Here is a 19,234-nt window from a genome sequence, read left to right as displayed (position 1 = left end):
TTTTTACCTTGTCAACTCGGCGATTCAATCTTGCAATTTTACAATTAACTAATCCAACGCTCTAACCACCTGCCTCATTGCACTCCACGAGGAGCCTGCCTGTTACGCGAATGAATAAACATAAGGTTTAAAACAGCCTTCCTATAGGCTGTTTTATCATCCCTGGTGATCAGGCCTACCACTATCGTGTCATCAGCAAACCTGAGTCGTGCGTGGCCACGCAGTCGTGGGTGAACGGGGAATACAGGAAAGTACAAAGCATGCCCCGTATAGAGAGAGGGTCAGCGTGGCCGAGGTGATGTTGCCTACCCTCACTACCTGGGGTCTGACCATCAGGAGGTCCAGGAAACAGTTGCAGAACGAGTCCTAGGGTTCTTCACTCTGCTGCCACAAAACCCTTAGGTATATACACTTACCTTCATATGAACAAATCACAATTGTAATCTGGGCTCACCACGTTAGATAAATTGGTATATATCAGTCAGCCTTCAGGTATAAAAAGGTTGCTGGCAGATATGAAATCAGAAGTATTGTTATCAAATCGCTGGATGTTTCTGTGGATAGTCTACTTTGTACACAAGAGGTAGCTGTTTGACATTATTCATTTGAAAACTCTGGGCTCTGGTGTTATACTGAAATCAATAGCAAAAAATGTCAAATTAAGTCTTATTTAAATGAAGTCATATTTAAAAGTTATAGATTTAGTTTTTAACAATATACAGGCTTATCACGCAGATAATTTAGAAAACGTTGACACCTTCCACGTTGTTCATTATTTTCCATAGAACGTTGATTATCCCTTACTCATTACAGCACAAATTACAGACTCCTATGTTTACTCTTTCCTTGCAAGAGGAACCTCTGGATAAGAGAGAAAAATAAATGTGTTCTGGATCTTATCTATCTTGAAAAAAAAAATGCTTCACTTTTTCAAACACTACAGTAATTATTCAATGTTCTTTACGTCATACTTGAAAAGTACGGTAAATCCAATCAGCGACAAAAACCCGGCGTAATGTACGCACGTCCCGCCCCTCTGGGGTATCTATTTATACAATATTTCTACACTGGTGTTTGACACACACTAAAGACAGTGCGGGCTGTTGATAGAACAGATCATTACGGCTACTGCTTCTGAATTAATGCAACTTTTCGATAACAATTCGATGAAAGAAAATGCAAAGTCTTCATATTTGTAGATAGACATTTTGCGGCATACCATTATCTGAAACTCTTCAGTTAAGTTTGACTGCAGCTTGAGAGTACATCATTTAGACTAGTTAGCGGCATAGTCACATTATTGCTGTCATCATATTTGACAGTGTTAAAAATCTGCATTGTCGTGCGAAGAAATGACAGAAGGTACCAACATGACGGACAATGACTATGAGACAACTAAAGAAATGGTTGCTGCGGAACCTGCGGAAGAGACACCAATTAAGTCATTTGAAAAGCGCCCGGACGAAGTTGAGGAGAATAATGAGAACGGGGGAAGCAATGGAACCATCCAAGAGCAGGTCCCCGTCACTGTGGAGGAGCCTGAGTTCGTGCACCCAGAAGGAGGATGGGGGTGGGTGGTTATGCTTGCTGCCATGTGGTGCAATGGAGCGGTGTTCGGAATCCAGAACGCCTTTGGGATCCTGTTCATGTCCCTTCTGAAAGAATTCGGCTCAGCAGATGATGCGGACCTCAGGTTCAAAACAGGTGAGAAAAGTCCGCATAACGCGAGTAACCTAGCTAAATACTGTATTAGCGAGTTAGCTTGCATCAGCATGCCTCATAAAATATCTGTATTACTTTCTGGCAGCATATCAATTTGTGACATTCATTTTCGTTCTTCCTTGTATGCTATAGTTGACTGGGACTAGTGAACGGCATACAAATCACACTAATGCAACAAAGTTTAGAGAATGTCATTAATTTACCATCAAACTAAGTTTCCGATCTAATCACCTTTCCAGCTAGCACGGTCTAGATTGCTAATGTTATCTGGTGTCAGTCAGCAATTCGAGCGTGCCACATGGCTAGACAGTGCTTGAGGTGGAGGAAATGTCTTTTTTCAAGTCGGTTCACAGAAATTTACAAATGACGCTATGCAAAACTGTTAAGGGTTCATACACATCTTATCAGATGTGGGTCTCTATTGGTGGGTCTCTATGTAGCCTACATGGAAAAAGTCAGCATTTATGTGGTGTTGACACTAGAAGGCTGCTGGTCTCTGATCCGATGTAGGCCTACTATCTCTTGCAGTTGTGCCCTTGATCAAGGCACTCAACCCCACACAAAGTAGAATAACTGCACTGTTAGGCTACTGTATAAAACGTATGTGGTCAACCCTCCATCTGGAGAGCTACTGGTGGTGCAGGCTTTTGATCCAACCATGCTTATCAAGGTTCTGTTGTGCAGATGACGTTTACACAAAAAGGGTTCTCTCTTGCTTCATAGATGGAACCTTTTTGATAGGGTAATTGGATCAGAACCCTAGAGGGTCTAATTCACTGAACTGAAATGGTTCCACATAGAATGGTGCCGTTTATGAATTATGGCTACTACTATTACAGTGCATTTGGAGATTATTCAGACCCCTTGACTTTTTCCACATTTTGTTACGTTAGCCTTATTCTAAAAATGTTTGTTTTTCTCTCATCAATCTACACACAATACCCCATAATGAAAAGGCAAAAACAGGTTTTTAGACATTTATTTAAAAATAAAAATAAATAAATATCATATTTAGACCCTTTACTCAGTACTTTGTTGAATAACATTTGGCAGCTATTACAGCCTCAAGTTTTCGGTATAACACTACAAGCTTGGCACACCTGTATTTGGAGAGTTTCTCCCATTCTTCTCTGCAGATCCTCTCAAGCTCCATCAGGTTGGATGGAGAGCGTCGCTGTACTGATATTTTCAGGTTGCTCCAGAGATGTTCGATCGGGTTCAAGTCCAGGCTCTGGCTGGGCCACTCAAGGACATTCAGAGACATGTCCCGAAGCCACTCCTGCGTTGTCTTGGATGTGTGCTTAGGGTCATTGTCCTGTTCGAAGGTGAACCTTTGCCTGAGGTTCTGAGCACTCTGGAGCAGGTTTTTATCAAGGATCTCTCTGTGCTTTGCTCCGTTCATCTTTCCCTCGATCCTGACTAGTCTCCCAGTCCCTGCTGCTGAAAAACATCCCCACAGCATGATGCTGCCACCACCATGCTTCACCGTAGGGATGGTGCCAGGCTTCTTCCAGATGTGACGCTTGGCATTGAGGCCAAATAGTTCAATCTTGGTTTCATCAGACCAGAGAATCTTGTTTCTCATGGTCTGAGAGTCCTTTAGGTGCCTTTTGGCAAACTCCAAGTGGGCTGTCATGTGCCTTTTACTGAGGAGTGGCTTCCGTCTAGCCACTTTACCATAAAGGCCTGATTGGTGGAGTACTGCAGAGATGGTTGTACTTCTGGAAGGTTCTCCCATCTCCACAGAGGAACTCTGGAGCTCTGTCAGAGTGACCATCGGGTACTTGGTCACCTCCCTGACCAAGGCCCTTCTCCCGCTATAGGAAAAGGCCAGCTCTAGGAAAAGTCTAGGTGGTTACAAATTTCTTCCATTTAAGAATGATGGAGGCCACTGTGTTCTTGGGGACCTTCAATGCTGCAGAAATGTTTTGGTACCCTTCCCCAGATCTGTGCTTCGACACAATCCTGTCTCGGAGCTCTACAGACAATTCCTTCCACCTCATGGTTGGTTTTTGCTCTAACATGCACTGTCAACTGTGGGACCTTTTGTATAGACCGGTATGTGCCTTTCCAAATCATGTCGCATCAATTGAATTTATCACAGGTGTACTCCAATCAACTTGTAAAAACATCTCAAGGATGATCAATGGAAATAGGATGCACTCAAGCTCAATTTCGAGTCTCATAGCAATGGGTCTGAATACTTATGTAAATAAGGTATGTTTTTTTTTTTTTGTGTGTGTTTTTGCTTTGTCATTAAAGAGTATTGTGTGTAGATTGAGAAACAATATTTAATCCATTTTAGAATAAGGCTGTAACGTAACAAAATATGGAAAAAGTCAAGGGGTCTGAATAGTTTCCAAATGCACTGTATGTAGCCTACTATAGGGGAAGGGGTTTATTTCCACTCCCACTGATTCTCTGGCCAGTCTCAATGTGCAATGTGTATTCTTTGGCAGCTGCTCTTGAAAAGAAGCCCATGAAAGATTATCTCAATACATTTGACTGTTCATGGATATACATTGCACTGCCATTTCATCCTCACAGTATTAGATAAGAAGAACCTCCTTTGTACAACACAGGCATAATATTTTGCGGGGTAGCCTTGAAACAGATGACCACAGCCCTGTCAGTTTCAAGGCCATTAAAAGGTTCAAACATTTCTGGAAAATGTTCAGACAGTGAGTGAGCATGCCCAGTGTGTGTTTTTCCTCTCCATGGCTAAAGGTTCACCTCAACCACATGGATAATGATCCCACGTTGTTCAACTGTCTTTAGCCACCTGTTGCTGATGTTATTTGGGTTTGAGAATTGGTTTCTGTTGACGTGTGATTTACATTTGGCCACGATAATGGGTGAGAAGTGAGTAGGCTATTTCCCACTCTTTAATTAGGTTACGTTTTAAGGAGACTCATTTTTGTAGCCTATAACCTTTTCAAACGGAAGGTCCTGCATCAAATATAGGATCAAAGCTGGGAAGATACACTGCTTGGCAGTGTTAATCATCGTAGATTTGATTACCAAACAATCAGGAATCACCTATTTCCTAAAATTGACATGGCTGTGATTCTTAGGAAGATTTGCAGATCTAGATGATCCAGATCTAGGTGAATCACTACATTGATATATGTATCAGATCTTGTTAACTGATAGCTACTAATCACTCGAAGTGATCACTCATTGGCCAAGTGATCACTCATTCCTTGATTTTCTTCAGTACAATTTCTTCTTCCTCAGTCTGAAATGAGTTGCCAGGATCGCATCAGCATGCTTCAAGTCCAGCTGTTGCCCTGCCTTCTACTTTCCCCAGTCGTAGTCCCTCTCCAGTTGTCAGAGGTCTCCTCTAGGGATATCCTGAGAGGAACATTATCCAGCTAGGCACACTGCCAGTAGCTAAAGGTCCCAGACAGAGGGGAGTTCATGAAGCCTTTGGCAACCCATATCATGTATATTTTACCTACAGTATACTGACGTATACTCATGTCACTGTTACACTACTAGATGTTATTGCGGGTGTAGTAAAATGCTTGTGTTCCTAGCTCCAACAGTGCAGTTATATCTAACAATTCACAAAAATAAAAAATCTAAAGTAAAAGAATGGAGTTAAGAGATATATTAGGATGACCAATGTCGGAGTGGCATTGACTAGAATACAGTAGAATAGAATACAGTATATACATATGAAATTAGTAAAGCAGTATGTAAACATTATTCAAGTGACAAGTGATTCCATGTCTATTTAAATAGGGCAGCAGCCTCTGGTGCAGGGTTGAGTAACCGGGTGGTAGCCGACTAGTGATCTTAAGCCTATCTGTAAAGCATGATACACCCGCACGCACCCTTGACCCCTTCCTATCCAGTCAGATTCTAAAGGTGTTGACTCTCCAGTCACCAGTTGGACAGTAACAGCACATTTCCTATTAGATGTAGTTTGTCTCAACAGTTGGACTAATGGTGTTATTCAACATTCATTTATGTCCTTTCCCTCCCAAACATAGATGTAGCCCATTGGCAGAGAGCAAAGGCTTTTCTTCCAGCTACAGCCTCAAGCTCTGAGCTTCCTGCAGTGAGGGTGAAGTAAAGCAGGTGTAGAGGGGGCTCAAAGGGGGGAGATTATTGTCTTGCACAAATGCTACCTGCCTCTGTTCTGCAGGAAGTCTTCTATAGTTATGTGTTTAAGTGTCTTTTGGTCGTGCAAGATGCGACAGTGGCGGTACAACACTGTATACAGACTGCAGAGCCCTCCGCCCACTGTAAGCCACAATAAATCGAGTTCCCCTGTGTTTTGGGCGGGAAATGGCTGTTAAACAAGCTGTAATTTATTGCATGTTTGTGTCTGTTACACAACATTGTTTCACATTCTTTATGTTTGCTGCTTTTCATTAAATTAATTGTGGCTGTTTTTAGTTATGACCTAAAATACAACTTCCTGCCCATATGAACAAATGTATCAGCCTACAGTTCGTGCCAAAATATTTAGAACTGGTTTAATGTCAATCTTCGTAACATGACTATAGAAATGGAAAGAAGAGGCCTCCCGGGTGGCGCAGTGGTCTAAGGCACTGCATCGCAGTGCTAGCTGTGCCACCAGAGACACTGGGTTCGAGCCCAGGCTCTGTCGCAGCCGGCCGCGACCGGGAGGTCCATGGGGCAACGTACAATTGGCCTAGCCTCGTCCGGGTTGGGGAGGGTTTGACCGGTAGTGATATCCTTGCCAGGTGCACAGTGTTTCCTCCAACACATTGGTGCAGCCCGCATACGGGTTGGATGCGCGCTGTGTTAAGAAGCAGTGCGGCTTAGTTGGGTTGTGTTTCCTTCGTCTCTCCAAGCCCGTACGGGAGTTGTAGCGATGAGACAAGATAGTAACTACTAACAATTGGATACCATGAAATTGGGGATAAAATTCAAAGAAAAAAAAATGGAAAGAAGTTGATTTTAGAGACAAAGTAACAATATGATTAAAGGATGATCAAAAATGTATGTTTCACCTAAAATAGACTATTAATCAAAGTCATAGGCCTTGTTGTTAGACACTAATGTGTCTCTTCTCACTGATGTCAATGAATAAATGGACGATCAAAACTCATAACTGTGCATGTAACCACCACGGTGAGAGTCAAGTTACATGAATTAATGTTATTTATAATAAGGGTTACATGGACAAAATTGGACCTCTGAAATGAAAATGGATACCTCTTATTTCTTGAATAGGAAGAAATAGACTCCAACACAAAGCCCTCTTGTCTAATTAAAAGTGAAGACACTTGAAACAAATTGTGCATACTCAAATTTACCTGCTTTCAGCACCATGAACTATAAATTTCTGATTGATTGTGCCCAGCTGCTGCTTCAAGTTTCGGCACCACAATGAAAGTTAATCAAATCTGGCTTATTGGTCAATAAATACATCATGGGCAAGATACATATTGTTTTTAACAAAAATGAATTATAGTACTAGCAAGCTATTGAAGTCGACCTCCGGTTCTCCTTCTCATCTTTGCATTCTCCTTCTCAAACTGAACAGCATAGTCCATGCTGGAGTATTAATTGCGGTGTGTAATGCAGCCTAGTTTTATTTACACAATCCCAGCAGCTTCTTTAGAAATGTAACTTTGTTCTGTGCTTCTCTGAGCATGCAATTCGTAGGCTATGGATCATTTCATTGAGACCACACAATGACTGTTGGCCGTCATTGTAAATAAAAAAAATGTTCTTAACTGACTTTCCTAGTTAAATAAAGGTTAACAAAAATATACTTGTTTTTTTTGCCTATGGGTGCGTGCACTTGATATCGTGTACCCAGCGGAGAATCCGCTGAATTGCAGAGCGCCACATTCAAATAATATTACTAAAAATATTTATATTTATGAAATCACAAGTGCAATATAGCAAAACACAGCTTAGCTCTTTGTTAAGCCACCTGTTGTGTCAGATTTTGAAAATATGCTTTACAGCAAAAGCAATCCAAGCGTTTGTAAGTTTATCGATCACTAGACAAAACATTATGAACACCTAGCATCAAAGTAGCTTGGTCATGAAAATCAGAAAAGCAATAAAATGAATCGCTTACCTTTGATGATCTTCGGAGGTTTTCACTCATGAGACTCCCAGTTACACAAATGTTCCTTTTGTTCCATAAAGATTGTTTTTATATCCAAAATACCTCAGTTTGTTTGGCGCGTTATGTTCAGAAATCCACAGGCTCGAGCGGTCACGACAACGCAGACAAATTCCAAATAGTATCCATAATGTCCACATAAACATGTCAAACGTTTTTTTCTAATATATAATTGATAATATATCAACCGGCGATGGAGAGACGATGGCTGCCCAAGCTCTGTTGCGCAAGCAAAACTCATGCAAACACCAGACGCGATGTTATCTTTCTTGCTCATTTTTCAAAATAAAAGCCTCAAACTATGTCTACAGACTTACACCTTGAGGAAGCGATAGGAAAAGGAATCTGGTTGATATCCCTTTAATGGAGTGAAGGCAGGCTATGGAACATGGCGCTTTCAAAATAGAAGCCACTTCCTGGTTTGATTTTCCTCAGGTTTTTGCCTGCAATATCAGTTCTGTTATACTCACAGACAATATTTTGGAAACTTTAGAGTGTTTTCTATCCTAATCTGTCAATTCTAGCATATGGGCCTGAGAAATAGGCCGTTTACTTTGGGAACGTTATTTTTCCAAACATAAAAATAGTGCCCCCTAGCTAAAATATATGTTTTAATTACACATTTTAGAATAAGGCGGTAACATAACAAAATTTGGAAAAAGTCAAGGGGTCTGAATACTTTCCGAATGCACTATATATAGTTGAAGTCAGAAGTTTACATACAGCTTAGCCAAATACATTTAAACTCAGTTTTTCACAATTCCTGACATTTAATCCTAGTTAAAATTCCCTGTCTTAGGTCAGTTAGGATCACCACTTTTATTTTAAGAATGTGAAATGTCAGAATAATAGTAGAGCATGATTTATTTCAGCTTTTATTACTTTCATCACATTCCCAGTGGGTCAGAAGTTTACATTAGAGGTCGACCGATTATGATTTTTCAACATCAATACCGATTATTGGAGGACCAAAAAAACCGATACCGATTAATCAGCCGATTTAAAAAATAAATACATTTTTTAAAAAAATTACAAAAAAGTGTTTTAACATTTGTAATAATGACAATTACAACAATACTGAATTAACACTTATTTTAACTTAATATAAAACAAACAATTTAGCCTCAAATAATGAAACATGTTCAATTTGGTTTAAATAATGCAAAAACAAAGTGTTGGAGAAGAAAGTAATATGTGCCATGTAAAAATATGTGCCATGTAAAAAAGCTAACATTCAAGTTCCTAGCTCAGAACATGAAGTATCATGTTAAAAGGAACCACCAACTTTCATATGTTCTCAATATTCAAAGGTAAGAGGTTTTAGGTTGTAGTTAATATAGTATTTATAGGATTATTTCTCTCTATACCATTTGTATTTCATTAACCTTTGACTATTGGATGTTGTTATAGGCACTATAGTATTGCCAGTGTAACAGTATAGCTTCCGTCCCCCTCCTCGCCCCTACCTGGACTCGAACCAGCAACACACCGACAATAGCCACACTCAAAGCATCGTTACCAATTGCTCCACAAAAACTGAATGAATGATTACGGGCCTGCTGCTGCTCAGTCAGACTGCTCTATCAAATCAGACTTAATTATAACATAATAACACACAGAAATATGAGCCTTTGGTCATTAATATGATCGAATCCGGAAACTATCATTTTGAAAACAAAACGTTTATTCTTTCAGTGAAATACGGAACCGTTCGGTATTTTATCTAACGGGTGGCATCCTTAAGTCTAAATATTCTTGTTACATTGCACAACCTTCAATGTTATGTCATTAATTACGTAAAATTCTGGCAAATTAGTTCGCAATGAGCAAGGCAGCCCAAACTGTTGCATATACCCTGACTCTGCATCCAATGATCGCAAGAGAAATGACACAATTTCACCTGGTTAATATTGCCTGCTAAACTGGATTAGTAGTTATAACTAGTGAATATGATTGATTGTTTTTTATAAGATTAGTTTAATGCTAGCTAGCAATTTACCTTGGCTTCTACTGCATTTGCGTAAAAGGCAGGCTACTCGTGGAGTGCAATGGTTAGAGCGTTGGACTAGTTAACTGTGCGGTTGCAAGGATGGATCCCCTGAGCTGACAAGGTGAAAATCTGTCGTTCTGCCCCTGAACAAGGCAGTTAACCCACAGTTCCTAGGCAGTCATTGAAAATAAGAATGTGTTCTTAACTGACAATAAAAAGGTATTAACTTTTTAAACATTTTTATTTTATTTTTAATAATCGGAAATCGGCGCCCAAAAATACTGATTTCCGATTTGTTATGAAAACTTGAAATCAGGCCCTAATTAATCGGCCATTCCGATTAATCGGTCGACCTCTAGTTTATATACACTCAATTAGTATTTGGTAGCATTGCATTTTTGAATGGTTTAACTTGGGTCAAATGTTTCGGGTAGCCTTCCACAAGCTTCCCACAATAATTTGGGTGAATTTTGTCACATTCCTCCTGACAGAGCTGGTGTAACTGAGTCAGGTTTGCAAGGCCTCCTTGCTCACACATGCTTTTTCAGTTCTGCTCACAAATTTTCTATAGGATTGAGGTCAGGGCTTTGGAAGTATGCATGGGGTCATTGTCCATTTGGAAGACCCATTTGCGACCAAGCTTTAACTTCCTGACTGATTTCTTGAGATTTTGCTTCAATATATCTACATAGTTTTCCTGTCTCATGATGCCATCTATTTTGTGAAGTGCACCAGTCCCTCCTGCAGCAAAGCACCCCCACAACATGATGGTTCATGTGTCCTTCGGCTTGCAAGCCTCCCCTTTTTCCACCAAACATAATGATGGTCATTATGGCCAAACAGTTCTATTTTTGTTTCATCAGACCAGAGGACATTTCTCCAAAAAGTACAGTCTTCGTCCCCATGTGCAGTTGCAAACCGTAGTCTGGCTTTTTTAACTTCTTAGGGATCAAATCTCTTTTAGCGGGATCGATTTGACAACATCCGGTGAAATGGCAGAGCTCCAAATTTAAATTACTATAAATATTAAACTTTCATGAAATCACACATGCAATACACCAAATGAAAGCTACTCTTGTTGTTAATCCAGCCAATGTGTCAGATTTCAAAAAGGCTTGACGGCGAAAGCAAACTATGCTATTATCTGAGGATAGCACCCCATCAATCAAACAAACACAGACAATCATAATTCAACCCACCAGGCGTGGCACGAAACTCAGAAATAACGATATAATTCATGCCTTACCTTTGATAAGCTTCTTCTGTTGGCACTCCAATATGTCCCATAAACATCACACATGGTCCTTTTGTTTGATTAATTCCGTTGTTATATATCCAAAATGTCAATTTATTTGTCGCATTTGATCCAGAAAAACACCGGTTCCAACTCGCGCAACAGGACTACAAAATATCTAATAAGTTACCTGTAATCTTTGTCCAAACATTTCAAACAACTTTCCTAATACAACTTTAGGTATTTCTTTACGTAAATAATCGATCAAATTTAAGACGGGATAAACTGCGTTCAATACCGGACGAAAACAAAGTGGAGCGTGCTTTCAGGTCACGCACCTCTAACAAACAGTACACTTCACTCGACCCTCATTCTGAACTGCCTTCTTCATTTCTCAAAGGAAAAACATCAACCAATTTCTAAAGACTGTTGACATCCAGTGGAAGCGATAGGAACTGCAAGCAAGTGCCTTAGAAATCCAGATCCCCATAGAAAACTTTATTGAAAAGAGAGTGACCTCGGTTTCACCTGCCAAATAAGTTCTGTTATACTCACAGACATCATTCAAACAGTTTTAGAAACTTCAGAGTGTTTTCTATCCAAATCTACTAATAGTATGCATATCCTAGCTTCTGCCTGAGTAGCAGGCAGTTTACTTTGGGCACGCTTTTCATCCTGACGTGAAAATACCGCACCCTAGCCTTAAGATGTTTTTAAGGTGGTTTTGGAGCAGTGGCTTCTTCCTTGCTGTGCTGCCTTTCAGGTTGTAGATATAGGACTCGTTTTTACTGTGGATAGAGATACTTTTGTACCTGTTTCCTCCAGCATCTTCACAATGTCCTTTGCTGCTGTTCTGGGATTGATTTGCACTATTTGCACCAAAGTACGTCCATCTCTAGGAGACAGAATGCGTCTCCTTCCTGAGCGATATGGTGGCTGCGTGGTCCCATGGTGTTTATACTTGCGTACTATTGTTTGTACAGATGAACGTGGCACCTTCAGGCGTTTGGAAATGGCTCCCAAGGATGAACCAGACTTGACGAGGTCTACACTTTTTTTCCTGAGGTCTTGGCTGATTTCTTTAGATTTTTCCATGATTTCAAGCATAGAGACACTGAGTTTGAAGGTAGGCCTTGAAATACATCCACAGGTACACCTCCAATAGGCTAATTGACATCATTTGAGTCTATCAGAAGCTTCTAAAGCCATGATTTTCCAAGCTGTTTAAAAGCACAGTCAACTTAGTGTATGTAAACATCTGACCCACTGGAATTGTGATACAGTGAATTATAAGTGAAGTAATGTCTAAACAATTTTTGGAAAAATTACTTATGTCATGCACAAAGTAGATGTCCTAACTGACTTGCAAAACTATAGTTTGTTAACAAGAAATTTGTGGATGTCACCTTCTGACCTTATTTCCTTTGTTTTGTCTTTGTTTTAGCATGGTCAGAGCGTGAGTTGGGGTGGGCAGTCTTTGTTTTTCTATGTTGTATTTTGCGTTTGGCCTGGTATGGTTCTCAGAGGCAGGTGTCGTTAGTTGTCTCTGATTGAGAATCATACTTAGGTAGCCTTTTCCCACCAGTGTTTCGTGGGAGATTTTTTAATTTTTTTATTTTAATTTTTTATTTTTTTTTTAATTTCTGTGTTTTGTATTTCACCGTTCAGGACTGTTTTGTTTAGTTCCCGTTGGTTTTTGTTCATATAATAAATACAATATGGACACTTACCACGCTGCGCATTGGTCTTCCGATCCTTCTTACTTCTCCTCAGAAGAGGAGGACGAGAATCGTTACAGTGGAGTGGTTGAAAAACGAGTTTTAATGACTCCAACCTAAGTGTATGTGAACTTCCAACTTCAACTGTAGTACCAGTCAAAAGTTTGGACACCTACTCATTCAAGGGTTTTTATTTTATTTGTAATATTTTCTAAATTGTTGAATAATAGTGAAGACATCAAAACTATGAAATAACACATGGAATCATTTAGTAACCAAAAAGTGTTAAATGAAAATATATTTTATATTCTTCAAAGTAGCCACCCTTTGCCTTAGGGCTGGGCGATATATCAAGTTTTTCCGATATATTCGAGTTTTAGCGCGATATGGAAAATGCCTGTATCGCAAGAATTTAGGTGTTATAATGTTGTAACGTTTTACAAATGCAGCGTCTCACTGTCTCTTCTGTCAGCCCCATGTTGAATCATGTCCCAATTGCGTGACTACACGGGCACAGAGGTTATCCACCAATCACAACCCTAGACAACCTTTCTCAAATTGTAACCACGCTGGAGAAGTGTTCCGGCGGTAAGAGTTCCACCTAAATGGATAGTGAGGAAGGCAGCTCAGCCTCTCGCGACAATGAAATCATCCCCAAAAAGGGCAGCAATATTTTTTCAGTAATATGGAAGTGGTTCGGGTTTAGGAAGTCTAATGTTCAGCAAACTAATGTCCTGTGCAAAATGTGTCAAGACAATTGCTACGAAAAGCAGTTGTACAACCGACCCCTTCCATCACGTGCAACTTGAACATGCAGTGGAATGGGAGGAATGCGTGAGACTACGCAATGCCGATTCCAGTCGTCCGATTCCCAAAACGTCTGCTAAAAGACAAAGAAAAGTTTGAGGTGGAAGGAGATAACGGATGCAGTGACCTATTACATATGGTTTGCCAAGCCGCAAGTATTTCACGGAAGAAGCCCTGCCATGATTATACACTGCTACCCGCGAAAGAGTCGCAGATAAGCTGGCTAGTGTTTCTTATTTTTACACCACAGCCGATCTATGGTTGAGCAGAACGTCAGAGCCATACCTAAGTTTGACAGTCCACTACATAAATGAAGACTAGAAATTGCAAACTGTCTGCCTCCAGACGTCTTACTTTCCCGATGATCATACGGGTGAAGTAATAGCCCAGGATTTCAGACTCTCTGGCATTGTGGAAGATGAGCGAAGACCGACAGGTGTGCATGACAACTGACAGCAGGAGCAACATGATAAAAGCATTGCGATTAAACAACTGGACCCGCCTGCAGTGCTTTGGGCACAGGATTAAAGTGCATTCAAAAAAGTTATGTTCAGGCCAGCTGTCGGCTAATGTGTTAGTAGTTGTCATTCTGCCAATCCAATAGCAAATAGCCACAAAAGATATTACTTTTAGGCCATATCGCGCATCTCTACTTTGCCTTGATGACCGCTTTGCGCAGTCTTGGAAATTCTCTCAACCAGTTTCATGAGTAATGCTTTTCAAACAGTCTTGAAGGAGTTCCCACATGCTGACCACTTGTTGACTGCTTTTCCTTCACTCTGTGGTCCAACTCATCCCAAACCATCACAATTGGGTTGAGGTCGGGTGATTGTGGAGGCCAGGTCATCTGATGCAGCACTCCATCGCTCTCCTTCTTGGTCAAATAACCCTTACACAGCCTGGAGGTGTGTTTTCGTTCAGTATCATGTTGAAAAACAAATTCTAGCCCCACTAAGTGCAAGCCATATGGGATGGCTTATCGCTGCAGAATTCTGTGGTAGCCATGCTGGTTAAGTGTGCCTTGAATTCTAAATAAATCAGACAGTGTCACCACATCATGGCTACAGCACCCCCACATCATCACACCTCCTCCTCCATGCTTCATGGTAGGAACCACACATGCAGAGATCATCCGTTCACCTACTCTGTGCCTCACAAAGACACGGCGGTTGGAACCAAAAATCTCAAATTTGGACTCATCAGACCAAAGGACAGATTTCGACTGGTCTAATGTCCATTGCTCATGTTTCTTCGCCCAAGTATGTCTCTTGTTATTGGTGTCCTTCAGTAGTGGTTTCTTTGCAGCAATTCAAGGCCTGATTCAAGCAGTCTCCTCTGAACAGTTGACGTTGAGATGTGTCTGTTACTTGAACTCTGTGAAGCATATATTTGAGGTGCAGTTAACTCTAATGAACTTATCCTCTGCAGCAGAGGTAACTTTGGGTTTTCCTTTCCTGTGGCGGTCCTCATGAGATCCAGTTTCATAATAGCGCTTTATGGTTTTTGCGACTGCGCTTGAAGAAACTTTCAAAGTTCTTAATGTTCCTGGATTGACTGACCTTCTGTCACGAGAATTATGTTATCAATGTTCATAAACTGAACTTCAATTAAACTGCTCAGTCTGCATCCCAGAATTTAAGATTCTAGTTGAAACAGACAGAGTCCCAGCCTACAATAATCAGGAAGTTTATTCACGAGAGCGCTGAATATCATACAATGCACATTTGGTTATATACCGCACATTTGGTTATCAATGCCCATCCTAATACTGTTTACAAGTCTTCTCCTACACATACATTGCTTATCATATCCTGCCACATCTTACACAATATTCTGCAAATCTAACGGTTTCTCCCCCCCTTCTTTCCCTGTTCTTAGTTTCAGTGGTCACAAGTTGTCTGCCACAGTTCCTTGTCTGCTAACAGGTCCTCTTTTCCTATGCACATACATTCAAGAATACTGGTAGTTATTGTCTTACCATTTCTTTAAGCGTATAAATCATTTAGTCATTATCTTACCTTCATAAACATATAGATCATATGGATTTCTATAACACCTTCATGTCTTAACCTTTCTAGTGCAGGCTCGACAACATTCCGCTGAAAAGGCAGCGCACGAAATTCAAAAATATTTTTTTGAAATATGTCACTTTCACACATTATCAAGTCCAATACAGCAAATGAAAGATAAACATCTTGTTAATCTACCCATCGTGTCTGATTTCAAAAATGCTTTACAGCTAAAGCACAACATATGATTGTTAGATCACCGCCAAGTCGAAAAAACACAGCCATTTTCCAGCCAAAGATAGGAGTCACAAAAAGCAGAAATATAGATGAAGTTAATCACTAACCTTTGATCTTCATCAGATGACACTCATAGGACATCATGTTACACAATACATGTATGTTTTGATCGATAATGTGCATATTTATATCCCAAAATCTTTTTACATTGGCGCATTACATGCAGTAATGTTTTGATTCCAAAACATCTGGTGATTTTAGCAGAAATACTCATAATAAACATTGATAAAATATATTAGTGTTATTCACAGAATTAAAGACACTTCTCCTTAATGCAACCGCTGTGTGAGATTTCTAAAAACTTTACGGAAAAAGCATAATCTGAGAACGGAGCTTAGAACCCAAAACAGCCAGAGGAATAGCCGCCATTTTGGAATCAACAAAGTTAGAAACAACACCATAAATATTCACTTACCTTTGATCTTCATCAGAAGCCACTCCCAGGAATCCCAGTCCAACAATAAATTACTTTGTTCCATAAAGTTCCATAATGTATGTCCAAATAGCCACTTGTTAGCGTGTTCAGCCCAGTAATCCATCTTCATGAGGCGCGAGGATTTCATCCAGACAAAAACTCGAAAATTTCCGTTACAGTCCTTTAGAAACATGTCAAACTAATTATGGAATCAATTGTTAGGATGTTTTTAACATAAAACCTCAATGTTCTAACCGGAGAATTCCTGTCTTCAGATAAATCACTGGAACGCGAGGTAACTCTGTCGGGAACGCGCGTCATGAGTCCGAGGCTCTCTGCCAGACCACTGACTCGAACAGGACTCATGAGCCCCCCCTTTGTAGTAGAATCCTCATTCAACTTTCAAAAAACAGTTGACATCTAGTGGAAGCCCTAGGAAGTGCAACCTAATCCATATCTCAATGTGTACTCGGTAGGCAAACCTTTGAAAAACTACAAACCTCAGATGTCCCACTTCCTGGTTGGATTTTTCTCAGGTTTTCGCCTGCCATATGAGTTCTGTAATACTCAGACATCATTCAAACAGTTTTCGAAACTTCAGAGTGTTTCCTATCCAATAATTATAATAATATGCATATATTAGCATCTGGGACAGTAGGAGGCAGTTCACTCTGGGCATGCTATTCATCCCAAAGTGGAAATGCTGCCCCCTATCCCAAAAAGGTTAAAGTAATGATGGACTGTCATTTCTCTTTGCTTATTTGAGCTGTTCTTGCCATAATATGGACTTGGCCTTTTACCAAATAGGGCTATCTTCTGTATACCACCCCTACCTTGTCACAACACAACTGATTGGCTCAAATGCATTAAGAAGGAAAGAAATTCCACAAAATAACTTACGTTGCAGCCTTATTCTAATATTGATTAAATCGGTTTTCTTCTTCTTCAGTCTACACACAGTACCCCACAATGACAAAACAAAAACAGGTTTTTAGAAATTTTGGCAAAAAAATAAACTGAAATATCGCATTTACATAAGTATTCAGACCCGTTACTCAGCACTTTGTTGAAGCACCCTTGGCAGCGATTACAGCCTTGAGTCTTCTTGAGTATGACGCTACAAGCTTGGCACACCTGTATTTGGGGAGTTTCTCCCATTCTTCTCTGCAGATCCTCTCAAGCTCTGTCAGGTTGGATGGGGAGCGTCGCTGCACAGCTATTTTCAGGTCTCTCTTGAGATGTTCGATCAGGTTCAAGTCCGGGCTCTGGCTGGGCCACTCAAGGACATTCAAAGACATGTCCCGAAGCCACTCCTGTGTTATCTTGGCTGTGTGCTTAGGGTCATTGTCCTGTTGGAAGGTGAATCTTTGACCCAGTTTGAGGTCCTGAGCGCTCTGGAGCAGGTTTAAAAAATAAAATCAAGGATCTATGTGCTTTGCTCCTACCATCTTTCCCTTAATCATGACAAGTCTCCCAGTCTCTGCCGCTAAAAAACATCCCCACAGTATGATGCTGCCACCACCATGCTTCACCATTAGGGATGGTGCCAGGTTTCAGGCCAAAGAGTTCAATCTTTGTTTCATCAGACCAGAGATGCTCAGGGTCTGAGAGTCCTTTAGGTGCCTTTTGACCAACTCCAAGCTGCCTGTTATGTGCCTTTTTTTTTTTACTGAGGAGTGGCTTCCATCTGGTCACTCTACCATAAAGGCCTGATTGGTGGAATGCTGCAGAGATGGTTGTCCTTTTTAAAGGTTCTTCCATCTCCACAGAGGAACCCTGGAGCTCTTTCAGAGTGACCATCAGGTTCTTGGTCACCTCCCTGACCAAGAACCAATAACTAGATATAGCCTTCATGTTTGACTCCACTGAAGCTGGAGTCTTATATCTCCCTCTCTAACTTTACGCATCAGCTGTCAGAGCAGCTTACCGATCATTGCACCTGTACAGAGCCCTTCTGTAAATAGCCCACCCAACTACCTCATCCCCATATTGTTATTTATTTTTTTGCTCCTTTGCACCCCAGTATCTGTACTTGCATATTCATCTTCTGCACATCTATCACTCCAGTGTTTAATTGCTAAATTGTAATTATTTCACCACTATGGCCTATTTATTGCCTTACCTCCCTAATCTTACTACATTTGCACACACTGTATATATATTTTTCTATTGTGTTTTTGACTAAGTTTGTTTATCCCATGTGTAACTCTTGTTTGTCACACTGCTTTGCTTTATCTTGGCCAGGTCACAGTTGTAAATGAGAACTTGTTCTCAACTGGCCTACATGCTTAAATAAAGGTGAAAGAAAATAAAAATATAGCTTTCTGTGTGTTTAACACACTAATAAATGAGTGAACAACGGTTTCCCCACGAACGTGTTTGCAATTGCATGCGCGCTGGTGTTGGGACCGCTGCAGTGAGAGAGTGCTGTGGTAAAGTGCACCATGGTGGAAGCGTTTGCACTAAATATACTCCCTTTACGGCACTGCTTTGCTTCTAAGTAGAGGAAGTGTAAGGGAATGCCGATGGAGGGAGGCCCATTGCCTTGACAGGATGCGTGGATGTTAATTTGACACACCACCAATCACAGGAGGTTGGTGGCACTTTTTAATTGGGGTGGACGGGCTCGAGGAAATGGCTGAAGTGGAATGGTATCATATACATGGAAACCTTGTGTTTGGTGCTGTTCCAGCCATTATTATGAGCTGTCCTCCCCTAGACTTTTTCCACATTTTTGTTGTGTTACAGACCGAATTTAAAATGGATTAAACTGAGATGTTGTGTCACTGGCCTACACACAGCACCCCATAACGCCAAAGTGGACTTGAGTCAATAAGTATTCAACCCCTTTGTTATGGCAAGTTAAAATAGCTTAACAAGTCACATAAGTTGCATGGACTCACTCTGTGCAATAATAGTGTTTA

At 40.6% G+C, this 19,234-nt stretch overlaps 1 protein-coding gene across 2 annotated transcripts in view; it reads left to right on the top strand.

The window, feature by feature from the left end:
• The first annotated feature begins 1,063 nt into the window (after nt 1-1,063).
• LOC110529198 (monocarboxylate transporter 10) overlaps nt 1,064-19,234 on the top strand; it is an 85,379-nt gene continuing 67,208 nt past the window's right edge. For both annotated transcript variants that reach the window (XR_005052824.1, XM_036984921.1), the window contains exon 1: nt 1,064-1,704. Coding sequence is in view for 1 of the 2 variants with exons in the window: in XM_036984921.1 (XP_036840816.1) it covers nt 1,353-1,704 (352 nt within the window). In the remaining variant the exon portion in view is untranslated. The remainder of the gene's footprint in view (nt 1,705-19,234) is intronic.

The sequence above is a fragment of the Oncorhynchus mykiss genome, chromosome 8, assembly GCF_013265735.2.
Source record: "Oncorhynchus mykiss isolate Arlee chromosome 8, USDA_OmykA_1.1, whole genome shotgun sequence".
In the NCBI taxonomy this organism is placed as follows: Eukaryota; Metazoa; Chordata; class Actinopteri; order Salmoniformes; family Salmonidae; genus Oncorhynchus; species Oncorhynchus mykiss.
Note: the sequence above shows the minus strand (reverse complement) of the source record. Positions and strands in the feature narration are given on the sequence as shown.